A 16,574-nucleotide genomic window follows, 5' to 3' on the forward strand; every position below is an offset into this window, starting at 1 on the left:
GTCCCGTACTCGACTCGAATTTCATTTCAAGTCCTTTCAAGGTAAAACAAATATTTTTTGTATTATAATCCATCCTTTTCTTATTCTTTATTCTTTATTCTTTATTCTTTATTCTTTATTCTTTATTCTTTATTCTTTATTCTTTATTTTTTCTTTATTTTTTCTTTATTCTTTCTTTATTCTTATTCTTATTCTTATTCTTATTCTTATTCTTATTCTTATTCTTATTCTTATTCTTATTCTTATTCTTATTCTTATTCATGTGGCTCGGGACTATTCGACTGCGCATAATTTCTTCGAAAATTCGATATATTTTTTTTTAAATATTTTGATTGATTAGAAATGTTAAATCATTGTAGTTTTGTGACTAATAGAATATTTTCGTTGTTATCCGTATTTGTTAAAGGGTAAACCAGTCTATTCAAGGGTCAAAATGACATTTCACCCATTTTCACCATTTTCCCGCCAAAATTTGGGTTTTAAGGCAAAATATTTTTTTTCCTTATCGATGACCTATGTTTTTTTATTTGCTCATTCTTTGAAGCTGTATTCGTGTATTTCAGCTTTTTATATTACAGTTTTGGACCAAGTGTCATAGACAGTTTTTTTATATTCCGATAAAAGTATGTCAACACCTCTATTTTCCCTATCATTTCATTGAAAAATGGTCACTTTTACCAGAGACATATACACACATATATGTCTCTGCTTTTACATACCTATTTTAAAAGTAAAATTTTTAGCTTAAATGGTCCGTGACCCCCTTTTTTTTTAGACCAATTTGACTCAATTTCTGTTAAGAATTAAATTAAAAAGAATACGCCGGCACTTCTGATAGAAACTTCAAATAGGCCCGACCCACCTGAAAGAAAAAAAAAACAAAAAACTAAATAAAAAAAACCGTTGCCGCCAAAGAAATAAATACAGAAATCTAAGCGGCCCATTGTTACTTTAAGAATAAATCAATAAAGGGATGATAAATAACATGCGCTCGTCTGATAACCTGGTTAATGTACACAAAAAATAGCGAATAACAAATATGATATACAGAAACAAACGACAAATACGTTGATGAGTTTATATTCATTGAAAAAAACCCATTAACCCATCAAATTAACACATGTTATGTTTGAGGTATCTGAGTTGAATATTGCAGGAGCAGCCGTGACGAAAAAATGTTGTACCTGGTTTGTAAATTTTGCTATAAAATAACTAAGTTCCAAAATTTAGAAAAAAAAGTTTCTTTTGAAACAATTTCATGATAGCAAGTGCGCAACTTCAACATGTACAAAGTCTTTTGATGAAATCTTAGGGATTAAGCTTAAAAATGTAGAAAATTTGGTGAAAGAATTATTAAGTTCACTAAAAAAAATCATTAAAGATTGGAGTCCAACGCATCTTTCATATGCAGATCGACCTCACATACCCAGCGCTGACAGGTATTATAATATGAGGAAGGCGCTACCTTAAATACCAGCTTTATACCAAGACAATGTCCTATATATATTGATTGGTTGTTGGTTGCTTAACGCCCAGTGGCAAATATTTCATGCATGTTCAGGATGAATGCCCTAGGCTACATTAACATATAGTTTTTGTCTAAAATAAAATAAAAAGTTCAGATGGAAAATGTTCAGGGAAATGATTAATGTTTCAATGAACTTCAAAAGGCAGGAGGGGGTATGGTATTTTTTTTCAACAAAAAAAATATTCAATTTCCAAATTTATGAAAATAATTAAATAAATGTTCAAGCAGAGGACAACAAATTATTTTGAATCCAGATCTTCACCAAAAACGATTTTCTCTTTTAGATATGCAAAATAAATCTAACTTTTATATATTTAAAAACAATTAAAACTTCACAAACTGGACTGGTGAAAATACGGTCGTTTTTGCCAATTTGTCATGATGAAACTAAATACAAGTGTTAAATTCTGACTAAATAATTTATATCTAAAGCGTTGTCAGAAGGTGTTTGATGAAACAAAACACCATTTATTCCTGATCGTTTTCAGTGGATGGGTTCTACATCAATTTCATGTACTAATTCAGAGTCAGCAGTTGAACCACTTAGACCAGTCCATAACAAGGTCATATGAATTATAAACAGCAAATCTCCGCGACGTTTATCAAGTAGAAAACACAGGGATTGAAATCTCGCTTAAACTTGGAGATATATACACCTGGGTTTATTCAGGTGCTATAGGAATGTTGCAAGATAGAAATGGAAAGTTCAAAATTAGAAAATTGAAAGACACTTAGATTGAACTACTGTATAATGAGAAATAGCTGATATTGTTTCGTACAAAACGAAAGTTAGTTAAAGTGTTAAAAGCAATATACCCAGAAAATTACTACCAATGAAAGTTTACCTTAATTTTAAATGAGGTCAACGGAACGAATGTCTACGAGATATGTTCAGATAAGCAGTTCTTTCATTTACTAGTAGTGTAATTAAGCAAAACCTAATTACGTTACAAGCTGCAGCATTACGCAATATAGGTCAGGTAAATTTTATTATACACTTTGAAACACAACATATGTTACTTTTAGGAAGATAAGAGTTCATAATAGTGCACTAAAGCATATTTTTTTACTATAACGCGTAACAACTTATGTACGGTTTCATTTGGTATCAAAAGATACGAAATGTGCTAGGATAAAAACAAATTCAATGCTTATTCACACGAGCATCAGTCAGTCTTACAACTATCATATATTTCGTTAATTTTCAAGATGTAAACATATAGATTAGACCGTTTGTTTTCCAGTTTGAATGGTTTTACACTAGTAACTTTTGGGGCCCTTTATAGCTTGCTGTTCGGTGTGAGCCAAGGCTCCGTGTTGAAGGCCGTACCTTGAACTATACTGGTTTGCTTTTATACATTTTTATTTGGATGGAGAGTTGTCTCATTGACACTCATACCACATCTTTCTATATCTAAGATCACTTATATATCAATTGGCATTTTAAGTTTACATTGTTAAAGAAACCCTTGAAACATCTATTTAAACCTTTTGCATTGTTGAGTAACCATCCTAGGCTGCAAAAAAGAGTAAAGTGAACATACGCAGTCATATATAAAGAGAGAGAGAGAGAGATCCTCAGAAGATAAATAGAGAACAATACAAAATCATAAGACAACACCTTGAAAAAAAAGCGAAGAAATGACAAACAGCAATAAGAAAACATTACTGAGAAAACCAAAGATCGAGAAAAACGAATCCTACCAAAAACATGGGTAGTTCGAATCATGTGCTTCGGAACGGTAATCCGTAAGTTCCTGTTCCGCATGTGGCCCCGTCGTGTTGCTCATTAAAACACAGTAATAAGTTGCATTATGTAATGTCAAATTGAGAAAAAGAGGATTGGATTGTGATTATGACAAGAGTTTTCAATTTTCACATAAGCATTCAATGTTTGTGTCATTTTGGTCTTTTGTGGATAGTTGTCTCACTGGCAATCATACAACATCTTTTTTTTTATAATGACAAACAATAACGAAAAAATCGAAATGGACGCACTTAAATACGATATGCATACTGGTATTTTAAAAGAATGAAGGTATATGTAGTAAATGCAAAAATAAACTAAAAATGGGCGTTCGTGTAAACACCATGCAGACAGAAAGTTGTTGTACTAGCAATATATAAATATGTTATGGTTAGATATCATCACTAGTTTATATCTTAAGTAAACATTTACATCCAGTAAAACCACATCAGAACCATTTTCGTTTTTTTTACCGAACCCGATAACAAGTGGAAATTTCAACATTTAAAAAAAAATCTTAAAATTTAGATTTTAACTTAAAAATGAGACTTTCTAAATCTTAAAATGTCAACTTTATTTCAAAATTTCGGCTTTTCTTAACATATATGTCGATATTCATTAAATAAACTCAAAATTTTGTTTTCAAAATTGAAATATCGACTTTTCAGATGTTGGTTCCCTATGGCACAGAACTCGTTAAATTCAAAAGTAAAATCACAAAAATATTGAACTTAGAGGAAAATCAATTCGGAAAGTCCATAACCACATGGCAAAATAACAAAACACATCACAATCGAATGGACAAGAACTGTCATATATTATTCCTGACTTGATACACAGCTACTTTTGCATAAGTACTATTTATGTACCACAAATCTGTAGTACTGGAAATCTACTTTTTATATTCAGTACTGTTGTGTTACTTGCGAATTATTGTAATATTTAAGTAGAATCTACCTATATTTTACAGTACTTGATTTTGTACTTGAAATTTAAGTACTACAGATTTTTGGTTGCACAGTTACAATTTCAGCATTTTGAACGTTTGCCTTTTTCAAATCGCATGAAGTTATGATGTTCAAACATGGAATACTGTGATCATTGTTGGTATCATTTTTTACAAATATTTTGAGTACAAATCAAGTACTGGAAAATGCAAGTACCTAAATATTACAATAATTTTAAAGTAAAGAAACAGTACTTAGTATTACAAGTTAGTTTCCAGTACTACAGATGTTAAGTACAGAAACAGTACTTATGCAAAAGTAGCTGTGTACAGCCATTTTCAAATGTAGAAAATCGTGGATTGAACCTGGTTTAAAAGCTATCCAAACCTTTCAATTGTATGACAGTTCCATTACAATGACAACGATGTGTGAACAAAACGAACATAATAGATAAAAATGACCAAAAAAGGAGTACAGCATATATAGACGTCAGAAAATTTTACTCTTCTAGACTCAGCTTATATCAATAGCTAGATATAAACATACTGTGGATTCGTTTTATTTTTGTGGGTACCAATTTTCGTGGATTAGGGAAAACTTATATGTTCGGGAAAATCTAACTTCGTTGTTTTGGGGAAAGTCAGCATACAAGCCTATTGTTAATTTGTCATTCGTTGAACCTTTTATTTCGTATTTCACCTTTACCCTAAAATTACACGAAAATTTGTATCCAACGAATTACACTGGATCCACAGTAGTATATATCATATTGTGTAGATACTTGTCTACTCTCGACTCTTGTGTTTTACACATGTTGTTGGTTTGCAATTTCATTAACAGATATCCAACATCTCCCCATAGAACATTCATTAAATAGGAAAAGAGAATAGAATGGTTCAGACATCTACGTTAAAACAAATTATGATAAAACGATTTTTGCAATAACAATCGAAGGTATAAAGTAGACACGGTTATATTACAGAAAAGTATGTAAGATGTATAAGATTTGATCTGTACCTTAAGTCGTTTACAACATTGAGACAGAGTTACAGCATATATAAACACTATAGATTTGAATTTAGACAGACTGTTTATTTGATGTGATTTAGAAAAAGGCTAAATCCAATTGCATTTTAAACTACTTATCTTTTGAAGTGGCTTTGATTCGGGTCGTTTCTATTCCGCAGGTGTTCAAATGCACCTCTTATTTTAAACAAATCGGTTAAATGTTTTTTTGTACAAAGAAATAATGTATATAATTTGACAGTTAATCAAATGAAAGTTTATAAGTCAAAATGGATTTAAGGAAATGCCAATGGTTTTTAAGTATTTCGATATCTGTAATTCAGAATTCACCATTCTGTGGATTTTATCATTCATAGCCCTACAGATGGATGCAAGGCATATGATATGTGTCTTTACCGCATGGCTAATGGCGGTAAGTACAAATCTTCTTTTGCAACTAAAACGTATCATTAATCTATGACATAGAACTTGTGGGTTTTTTTTTGTGTTTTTCTCTCTCATAAAAATAAGAACTGAAGATGGGGTAAGATTGCCAATGAGACAAGTCTCCATTAGAAACCAAATGATGTAGAGGATTAATTACAATACAAGTCATCGTACGTCCTTCAACAATGATCAAAACCCATGCCGTATAAAAAGCTGTAAAATGCACCAAAACTGTTATATCTCTAAAGAAACAATCTAATTAAAATTTAGATCTCCGATTTCGTTATACTACGTTACTTCATATGTATAACGAAATCGGAGATCTATATTTTAATTAGATTGCTAAAGAAAGACAAGGTCAAGCTAGATGACCATATAGAATCATATTCAAAACAGTGTGGTCCTGGCCATTGATTGACGACCTAAATTATCTCATTGACTGGGACAGATTAGGTGAACGTTTGTCTGTAACGACCATTGCTCACTTCTTACTTATTATGGAATTTAAACTGTGGGGTCACCAAAGGTTCTAAACGCCTTTAATAATAAAATTTATTCGAGAAATTATTCAGGAATAACCTTTATGTTTTGATTTATATTATTGATATAAATCAACACATCGTATTATTCTGGATTCGTTATTCGAATGGATTTTTTAGGTGTTGAGAACCTTTGGTGACCCCACAGATTCAGTGTCTTTACCAAGTACATAGTGAGCAGTGATTGTTACCGACAAACGTTCACCTAATCTGTCCCAGTCAATGGGATAATTTAGGTCTTCAATCAATGGCCAGGACCACACTGTTTTGAATATGATTCTATACTGATTGAACAGCGAAAGCCATTACCTGGCTGGCAAGACAGCTTACCACTGTGAAGGAGTACTCCATTGTACCTGATTTTATGCTCATAGGCCCTGTACTTGGGAAATAAAGATATTTTATTCTATCCTATTTCTTTCTAGTACTAAATCAAATTCTAAAATCGATATTTTCTCGATTCCGCTATTGGAAGACGATCAGCATCTTCTGTCAAGTAAGTTTATTGGTACTGGGCTCATGATGATTCAAAACTTACAGTCGTTGAATTTTAAATTTCAAGTTGTGTTATTACTACCATGCATAACTAAGACGATATCTCCCTTACACAGGGTTTTGCTTCTCTTTTTATGTCTTTCCAGCATTTTTCTCGCTATCAAGTTGATTATAATGTTTTGTATACCAAACCCTAGGCCTCAAGAATTCCTTGTGGAGGATTTAAGAAACACTTATGTACGAATGTGTGCCCTGCACAGCCACTTGTCTCTGCATAAATATTTGCAATATATAATTGTTTTATAAAAATTTCGAGAGACAAGTGACCGTGATGTGCGCACAAAAGTCGATTTCGTATTTTTTCCCCAAGAAATTGCCTTGCGTTCGATGCGTTTTTTTCTGGATGTACCTTTATTCTACTACTGGGTTAGTAAACATCTTTTTGAAAAGTATGATAACAAGAATGTGTCCATAGTACACGGATGCCCCACTCGCACTATCATTTTCTATGTTCAGTGGACCATGAAATTGGGGTCAAAACTATAATTTGGCATGAAAATTAGAAATATCATATCATGGAGAACATGTGTACTAAGTTTCAAGTTGATTGGACTTCAACTTCTTCAAAAACTACCTTGACCAAAAACTTTAACCTGAAGCGAACGGACGCACAGACGGACGAACGAACGAACGAACGGAGGCACAGACCAGAAAACATAATGCCCCTCTACTATCGTAGGTGGGGCATAAAAATGACAGAAATAATTAGTAAATAATTTAGTTTAGCTTGCCTTGGGGAGTTTTAAATCATGAACTTATCCATGTCCAAATGTATTTATGAAAAAATCTTATAAATGAGAAAAGTTGACAATGTTAATTTCCTATGTAACAGAAACGCAAAACAATACTATAGTAAATGTCTATAACACAATACAAATACAAATACTGATTGACGGCGTTTACAACTCGTTTTGCAGGAGAAATTATTCGAAAAGACTAAAATCACAAAAAACAAAACTACCTTCGCTCGATTCCTTACCACTTTGCTGTGTGTCTAGGAATACAAAACTATTTGACGATAGTTGTTTTTAGCACAACAGCAAATATGTCGCTTTCGTAAAATCTACATCTTCTTTTGCGGTCTTTTAAGTTATAACGGTTTATTGTACACAGTTACAAGTACATAAATATTACAAGAATTTATAGGTAAAGAAATAGTTCTAAAAATTAAAAGTAAATTTCCAGTACTACATATTTTTAGTACAGAAATAGTACCTATGCAAAAGTAGCTGTGTAAAATTGTTATAACTGAGAGAATAAATTAAAAATAGGTTTGGAGATCGAAGAAACTTCTTTCTCTGTATTCCTCTAGTACCGAATATAAAAATGTAGCAAGGAGTTGCACGAACAGTATTTTGAAAGTCGAGAAATTAGTAATGAAATTTGTAATGCTTATATATTATAGTGTATTACATCATGCTTTAAAGCCTCCAATATACCTCTCAACAACTTAACATGATAACCTAATATCACATTAAGATGAAAGCTACAAGGTTTCAATCTTTATAAATATTAATTTCAAAGAATAAATCAAGATATTAAGATATGGTTAACCGCATGGGAGATATAAAAGTTGAATCATCGCATCACGTTTTGTTATTTCTTCTTTTTTTTTTCGGAACTGAAGAGGTGTTATAGAATTAAAGTGTCGATATAATTATCTCTATTTCCTGTAGATGATATACACAAAAAAACAAAAAGAAAACGAGAGAGAGAGAGAGAGAGAGAGAGAGAGAGAGAGAGAGATACCTTTCAAATTTTTTATGGGCATTTCGTATTGAAATTTTATATCACTTTTTGACAGAAAGTATCGTTTCTGGTTGCAAAACGCAACGTTTCTTATAAAACCTTGGAATATTATACTATATTTGTATAAGGTAATTCTTATATCTTTACCTTCAAATATTTATTTTACATCCTACATCTCCTATTCGAGAACTGTTAAGAATTAAGTGTAAAAAAAATTATAACCCTACGTGCAGTGCACAGACATAGAAACTGATCAGTCAGCACAATTTATGAAATGGTTTAATAACAAGATTTATTAGATATTTGTTTTAAAATTCATGATATGCTGTGAAATCAGTTTAATCACAACCAGGCTTTTTTTACTAGAATCGAAGACGTACCTTAATTTTAAGTGTAAATTACATATGATGCAAACTTTTTGATAAGAGATTGGCAAGTTACTTGGAAACCCATTGATATACCTTCACATCACTTAATAATTGTTTGTTGTTTTATCTCTTCAAAAGTTTAACGTACGCTTGACTAACTGTTAAGGAATATCTGTGGCATAGATGACAACAACGATGTTCCACTAATCATAACTACATTCTTGTCCTTTTATGACACCAACGAAGTCAATTTGTTTCCGATTTTTACTTGCCATTAATTAGCAACATAACGGGTTCCAATATTGTAGCAGAAATTTCTCAGTCTTTTGGGCAACATTAGTCCCGAATTTGAAAGGATTCATCCTTTACATCTTCTGAAGACTACATAACAAATATCTAAAGTATTTTGGCCATGCTGTTGTTTGTTAATTTTAAACTTTTGATTTTGGATTGTCCTTCTGGTTTATCTTTCCTTTTAGAATGACATCAATTGTCCACTAACTTTAGTTAGGCTTGTAATTCATTATTCATGGATTTCACTTCTTATTTGGTGATCAAGAAAGCTGAAAATGGTTGATTACCGAATATGAGGTTAAGTGCCTTAAATTACCCTTCCCAACCCAACCCGTCACACATTCGTATAACTTGTAGTTTAATGGTTGTCATGTGTTGCTGTAAATCATATGTGTCGTTTTTGATTTTGCTTTTTTTTCCGACGTAGTCGGTTTAGTTTCGGTTTGAGCCCTTTGAACTGAAAGACGCTTAACATATGGCAAGCCAACAGAATACGCATGCTCGTAAATCCTTTCTGTGATTGGACAAAATGCTGTCATGGTGGGTGATTTGATTGTGTTTGAAAAAACGTCTCGAAAATTATATCGTGATGGAAAGCAAGTGAAAAACTATAAATATTTGAACTAAATGTTACAAAGATTTATATTTATATTAAAATAATTGTTTCTCCAATAGCTCTTTGCATCCATGGCAGCTTTTTATTCGGGACAATTGTGTAGTACGAACGTACATGACTTTTAGAACGCACCTACGCATGTGAGATTTCCGCGGGGGATATACTACTTATACTACCAATAATTTCTAGCTTTGTTAACCATGAATTAAGTTTAATGTAAACAGTAGTAAATGTATATTTGTTTCTTGTTATTTGCACTGAATTTTTTGACAAATAAATTTTTTAGGTGTCATCACAATATTCCTATATATTATTGCCTTAATATAACCAGACTTAGTAAAGAATTTGTTGTAGGTACATTCAGATGGAGATTTTATTAAAGAGGTCCTGCATCATTATTAAGTCATTGTGCGTCTGAAAGTTATCGAAATGATGGTTTTAAACGTATACTCAAATTTAAATACGTCGGATATCTTTTTTAAAGATAGTTCTTGTTTGTTATGTGCATACATCAGGTCGTTATTTATAAATGAAAGGACAACTTGGTTATAGTTTCGTTCCGTTATTTATGAATAAACAAACAACTTGGTTATAGTTTCGTTCCGTTATTTATAAATAAAAAACAACTTGGTTATAGTTTCGTTCCGTTATTTATGAATAAACAAACAACTTGGTTATAGTTTCGTTCCGTTATTTATGAATAAACAAACAACTTGGTTATAGTTTCGTGCGACTGAATCACTTTATTTTGTTTCATTCCCACCCGGAACACTAAAATATAAACATTTGAAAGCCAGGGATTATATAGAAAAACAAAGAAACAGGAAATTTTAATAAGTTGTCGGAAGCACTGACTTAACTGAGCTGATGATACTCTCGGGAACTAACTTTCCACCACCAGCTGTTCTGTTATCAACACAAATGCTTATAAATGAAAATAACAACTCATTATACTTTTCGGACGTCCATAAGCGTTTCTGGATTAACCTTTATCAAGAACATTTAAAAAATTAAGGATGCTTCTAATATTAAAGTAAGACGCTAAATTCCCAAAAGAGACATCATAAGTATAGTCAAATTCTAAGGTCAACTTAGCCGAAGGAAGTCTGAAGCTTAGTTTATGCATTTCAAATATGTGCTTTTTGTATTCTTAAACTCATCCAAAAGAAAAAAGCAATCTTTAAGAAGCAACGATTGTCACTATAAAATGGAAATAGGAGCTTAATTACCAATGTTGAGACATTTAGTTTGTATACTGCTTGTATAACAGTATCATTCTATGCGTTTTCGAAAGCCGAACTTTCATTAGCGACTATACAAAAAGAACTCTTATTTCTGAAAATTCGTGCCACTAACAGTTTGTTTGGGTTTTTTTTTTACCGGAAAGAACTTTTGTTTTGCAGTAAACAATTTTGATATTTGCTACATATTACGTATTTGGTTCTTGTTCTGAGACCCTAAATTCTCATTCATATTAGTGCATGTGTATATCTGGATCTTGTTGTTTACATTGCTGCAGATTATATTGTATTTGATCTTATGAGAGACGTATGTAATCTTGTATAATCTGCAGCTGTATTATACAGTTGAATATACTGACAGGGATTATGCCACGACAATAGGCATACAAATAATATCTGAGCAATTGTAGTAGCACCTATACCTAGGTTATCTTAACTACTAGGCGTTGTTTATACTGTTTTCTAAACCAACACACACGTTGATATTTTACTGGGTGGTAAAGAGTTCGATTTACAAGTTTTATTATCAAATATCATATAACGACAAAGACATATTATTGCTACCGTTCTTGTATTTAATTTTAATGTGATAAAAGTGAAACGAGATATAATAGAGGGCAGGTTACAGTTAGTATGCGAGTTTTTACATATTTGTTTTTTTATTGGTACGTCATTTTTTTTTCGTATCCGGACGTTATAACATACTAGTGCTGGTCCTTTAAGGAAAGTTGTGTACCAAATGGTTTTCGGATGTTTTGATCTCTGAAATCGGATATATTTATTTTTTGGGTTTGGTGGAGTGTACTATTATAAAACTTGATCTGTATATGAAAAAAAACCATAACAATTATCAGGTGATAGTTTGGAATACCAGACGCGCGTTTCTTATTTACAATACTAGTAATCATTTTAGGCTTTATTGGCCGATTGGTTTCAGTCGTTCATCTGCTTTATCATTATCCGGACAACACTGAAGTTGTGAGTTAAAACCCCGCAAGTCGTAGGATAGTTTAACTCCAATCTTATTCTACTACGATTGCCAGTTTTCCTGTAGAAGATCGGATATTCTCTGCGAGCACTTCGGCTTCCCCCAAGAATAAAACGTGTATTATCGTATCTCGTTTTTTATATAAATTAGACCGTTGGTTTTCCCGTTTGAATAAGTTTACACTAGTCATTTTGGGGCACTTTATATCTTGCTGTTTGGTGTGAGCCAAGGCTCCGTGTTGAAGACAGTACTTTGACCTTTACTGGTTTTTCTTTTACAAATTGTGACTTGAATGGGGAGTTGTCTCATTGCCACATCTTCTTGTATCTATATTGAAGTTGCGATAAAAACCAGAAAATCAATCAATCTGTCAATTGCAAAACACATCAGTGGCGTACATAACAAAATACAAAATTAAGTCAGTCGGTGTAGAACATTAAAACACCCGAAAGTACTGGAAAGTTGTGAAAAATATGGACATGGCTATCAAATCTGAGGGTAGAAAACTCATCCAAGATAGTGATACCCGGGCTCGGGTACAAAACAGCAATCTAAACAATGGTTGTAGAATCTTATTCAAGATACCAGGCTTAACTGGAATAGTGATACCATTGGGTACAAGACATCCATATAAACAATGGATGTAAAATCTTACAATACCAAAATTTACTGGGATATTGATACCCTTGTGGACGTATTTTCCATTGAACCAGTGGTTTTAAAAACTCATCCAAGAATACCAGGGTTTACTGAGATATTGATACCCTCATGGACGTATTGTCCATTGAAACAGTGGTTTTAAAAATTCATCCAAGAATATCAGGTGTTACTGGGATATTTTGTTGATATTGACTATACCCTACACATCGTTTAATATTTTGTTAGTAACTTGGCATCATTTATAAACTATTTATTGATAAGCGGTGATTAAAGTAAACTAATGATAAAATAGCATGTCGAAAACGTATCAATTTAGTATATCCTTTATCTAACCTCATGAGTATATACGACTTTCATCATACATTAGGTAAAACATATTAATTTGAATTTCTTCTCTCTGTAGAAACCAAATGAATTTGAAGAACGAAACCGATTTAACTTGAAGTTAATCGCTTTTTTTTTTTTAGACAAACCATATTAATTTTAAGTTTTTTTCCAATCAAACGAAATGTTTTTGAAACATTTCGAATTTTTCATTCCAAGTGCATGAAAACGTAAAAAAAATAAACTTCCATAAACTGATCTTATTATTCTTATTCTTTAATATTTCAATTCATTGCAGCATGCAACGGCAGATGGTTTGTTTTTGTTCACAATCACAAATCAATTTATGAGGCTACCGCTTAGAAAGATAAACAACCATTTTGTTCAAATGATAGCATCGTAGTATTAGGTTATACAGGTCATTGCGTAAGAAAAACAAACTTAAGCAATATACATTCATTAAAAGGTAATAACGGCTTAGGGTAATCTACTTCGAATTAAGGTACAAACGTTTAACTCCTTAAGACACCTGGCTTCAGTTCATATACCTTATTTTGACAAAAATGTAAGCAAGATTAAGTTGTTTGATGTCTTTAAATCATCAACTTTGACCCCTAGTACCCATTTTACTGGCGTCATAAAGTTAGACAATGTACACATATCGTATATATGATAAATCAGTCACTTTGACGGGTCAAAATCGTAACGATGTATATATACTTAGTTTATATCTTTTTAAAATTTGATAAAGTTATTGATGTACATGCTAGTATCTTAATTTGTTTATACAGACAAGTAGTCGAGTGCACCAGTACAAGTGACTTTTCAATAGTAGTACTTATGTATCTTTAAGATCATTATGATACTCAAATGACAGCTTATTATGTCAGGAATGCATGTGAATCTTTGCAAATACTTGATATCAAGTGTATACAGTTTATTTAAATTTCGTTTCGTAAACAAATTTTATTTATTATATGACTCGTGAAAACATGAAAGAAAGTGCATGGTTTGCATATTCTCAGGTTTACAGAGAGATTCATAAAGTATTATTTTAAAAAGACGACTTCTTGTACACCCTTTTCCCGCCATACTTTAGTATGTAAATTCTCACGCCCATCATTGAGAAATTATGTTCTGCTCTATTTATGAATCAGTTTATTTCATAACATAAATATATACATTATATTGTAATTAAAGCATATGAATTTCAGTTAAACACCTTTTTAATTAATTTTAAAAATCTACTTATTAATATATGAAGAATTTAATGTCTTTTTCTTGTTATTGTAAGTCGATATTGGACAATTTATTTGTGTCAACCCTCATATATTTTAAAGATCAATATATTCAATTAACAAAAGAAATGTTTGAAACCAATTATTTTGTTATAAGACAGAAAAATAGTAAATATTTAAGGCATGCTTTTTTGGCACATGTTACCCTATGTAAAAGATATTGTTTATCACGGAAATCAAGACTTATACGAACGCATTTTAACTCAAACATCCCTTTAAGCTATTAACCAGTACCTAATATAAATATGGGCTTTCACAAACGAATGATTCTTTGAAAACTTTGATTCCATTGCAATTATTATTATAGAAAAAAAAACATTACTGACTATCTACACCAGTTTTAACTTGACCCACGTGTGCTTCATCTGTGCAAAACAAACACTCCGATTCCCCGGGGAGGGGGTTACTTCCTATATTGTTAGTGGTATGAGTGTGCCGCAAAACAGGCCGGTTCCCTTTTCATGCCCTGCTGGTTATACCCGAAAGGATTGTCAGTAACCCCCCCTTTCGGGATTGTACCATATTCAAATCAATGACCGTTTAAAGACTGGATAAAGCCAAAACGCAAGACCGAATATAGAAAATATGGGAAATTCACAATTGAAAAAATGTACACATTGTCAATATTTTTCTTTAAAGATGCAAACAGTGAGATAAACCAAAATAACTTTTGTTAGGTTTTACACACATTATAATCAATTATGCAAGGGTTGGATAATACCACCTTCCTTTTCATGTTTTTTGTTTTTTAATAACGAAAACAATATTAACGAGCGATATGTTATTTGTATCACTGAAGATAGCATTAAAGAAATAATGTATACATGTAGGTTTTAAGAAACTGCATATGTTACATTATTTGTTTCCACTTAAATTCATTGTATAGTTAACAGTGCCAGATTAGTGTTGAGTTTATATATATGAAACGGAACCAAGTGTCTATTTCAGAAAGATTAAAATGCAGTTTATTATCTAATACATAAATTATGTGTCTCCGCATTAAAAGATTAAGATGCAGTTTTTGATTAGAAGATTTAAAGTATACTGATTCATTGCCAAAAAACAATAGCAGAATATAACATAATACATTTTATAATCAATTGAAACTGTTTTTTATATATATTGTCTAGTGTCTGGACCAAGTATTGAAAGAACGGAGTATATTGCAAAACTACCTGCGATTTTTGCTTATGTCAGCTCTCTTTGAAATGTATAGTGCAATAAAATCAAGATACAAATATCGATACGTGTATTCAAATATCGCTGTGGGCATGGATATATATAACGTTTAACTGCTGCTGCAACATGAGACGTCTAGAACTAAATGTCTGGTTTGAATTTCAAATTATTATTAGTAGTATAATCATGGAAGTAATGTATAATATATATGATATCTTCATATGATATCTTCATATATATATACTAAGTCAATATAAAAAAAGAAGTGGTATGATTGCGAATGAGACAACTTTTCCCAAGAGACCAAATGTCACAGAAATAACAAGTTAACTATAGGTCATAGTACGGACTTCAACAATGAGCAAAGATTGATTGATTGATGTTAACTAAAATACGCATGCAGCACCCAATGCTCTTTCGTGACAAGATCTCATTTATGTTTTTATCGGACTACAGATGAATCGGCCTCTGGCCTCACCCCCTATGGATTTTACTAACCCTCTATGGATCCGTATGGGGTCAATAGCGAACCATATAACTTATAATATTGGCCAAAATCGAAGTAAAAAAAGGTTCTTCGATACTAGCTTTCCTGAAAACGAAATGTATGACTTATATAAAAATAAAAGTAAAATCAAAGGTTGATTTTCAAACCATTAATGTTCAACGGTTCTTTAATAAAAAAAACGGTTGAAAATAAATTCAAAATACATTGCTCTTATGTAACAACATGCTCTTACACCACTGTACCAGGTTATGTGAAGGGTTATATGAGCCAGCAGACATGTTTAATACCGCCCCATTCTACTTGTGTCTGTCCCAGCAGACATGTGTAATACCGCCCCATTCTACTTGTGTCTGTCCCAGCAGACATGTGTTATACCGCCCCATTCTACTTGTGTCTGTCCCAAGTTATGAGCATATATAATTCGGTGGTTGATGTTTGTTGAGTATAACATAATTTATTTTCGTTCGTTGTTGTGTGCATAAATATTGCTATTATCTTTCACGTTTGATATATTATTACATTTTGTTGAGCTTGCTGTGCGGTTTACGAGTTTTGCTCATTGTTGGAGGCTAAAAGTTGCT

At 31.9% G+C, this 16,574-nt stretch overlaps 1 protein-coding gene across 1 annotated transcript in view; it reads left to right on the forward strand.

Annotated features, from left to right (window-relative positions):
* The first annotated feature begins 5,464 nt into the window (after window positions 1-5,464).
* Window positions 5,465-16,574, forward strand: part of LOC134716342 (ADAMTS-like protein 3) — a 35,976-nt gene continuing 24,866 nt past the window's right edge. Inside the window, exon 1 of the mRNA XM_063579276.1 lies at window positions 5,465-5,660. Within this exon, the coding sequence (XP_063435346.1) occupies window positions 5,532-5,660 (129 nt within the window). The 5' untranslated portion in view covers window positions 5,465-5,531. The remainder of the gene's footprint in view (window positions 5,661-16,574) is intronic.

This window comes from Mytilus trossulus, chromosome 4 (genome assembly GCF_036588685.1).
Source record: "Mytilus trossulus isolate FHL-02 chromosome 4, PNRI_Mtr1.1.1.hap1, whole genome shotgun sequence".
In the NCBI taxonomy this organism is placed as follows: Eukaryota; Metazoa; Mollusca; class Bivalvia; order Mytilida; family Mytilidae; genus Mytilus; species Mytilus trossulus.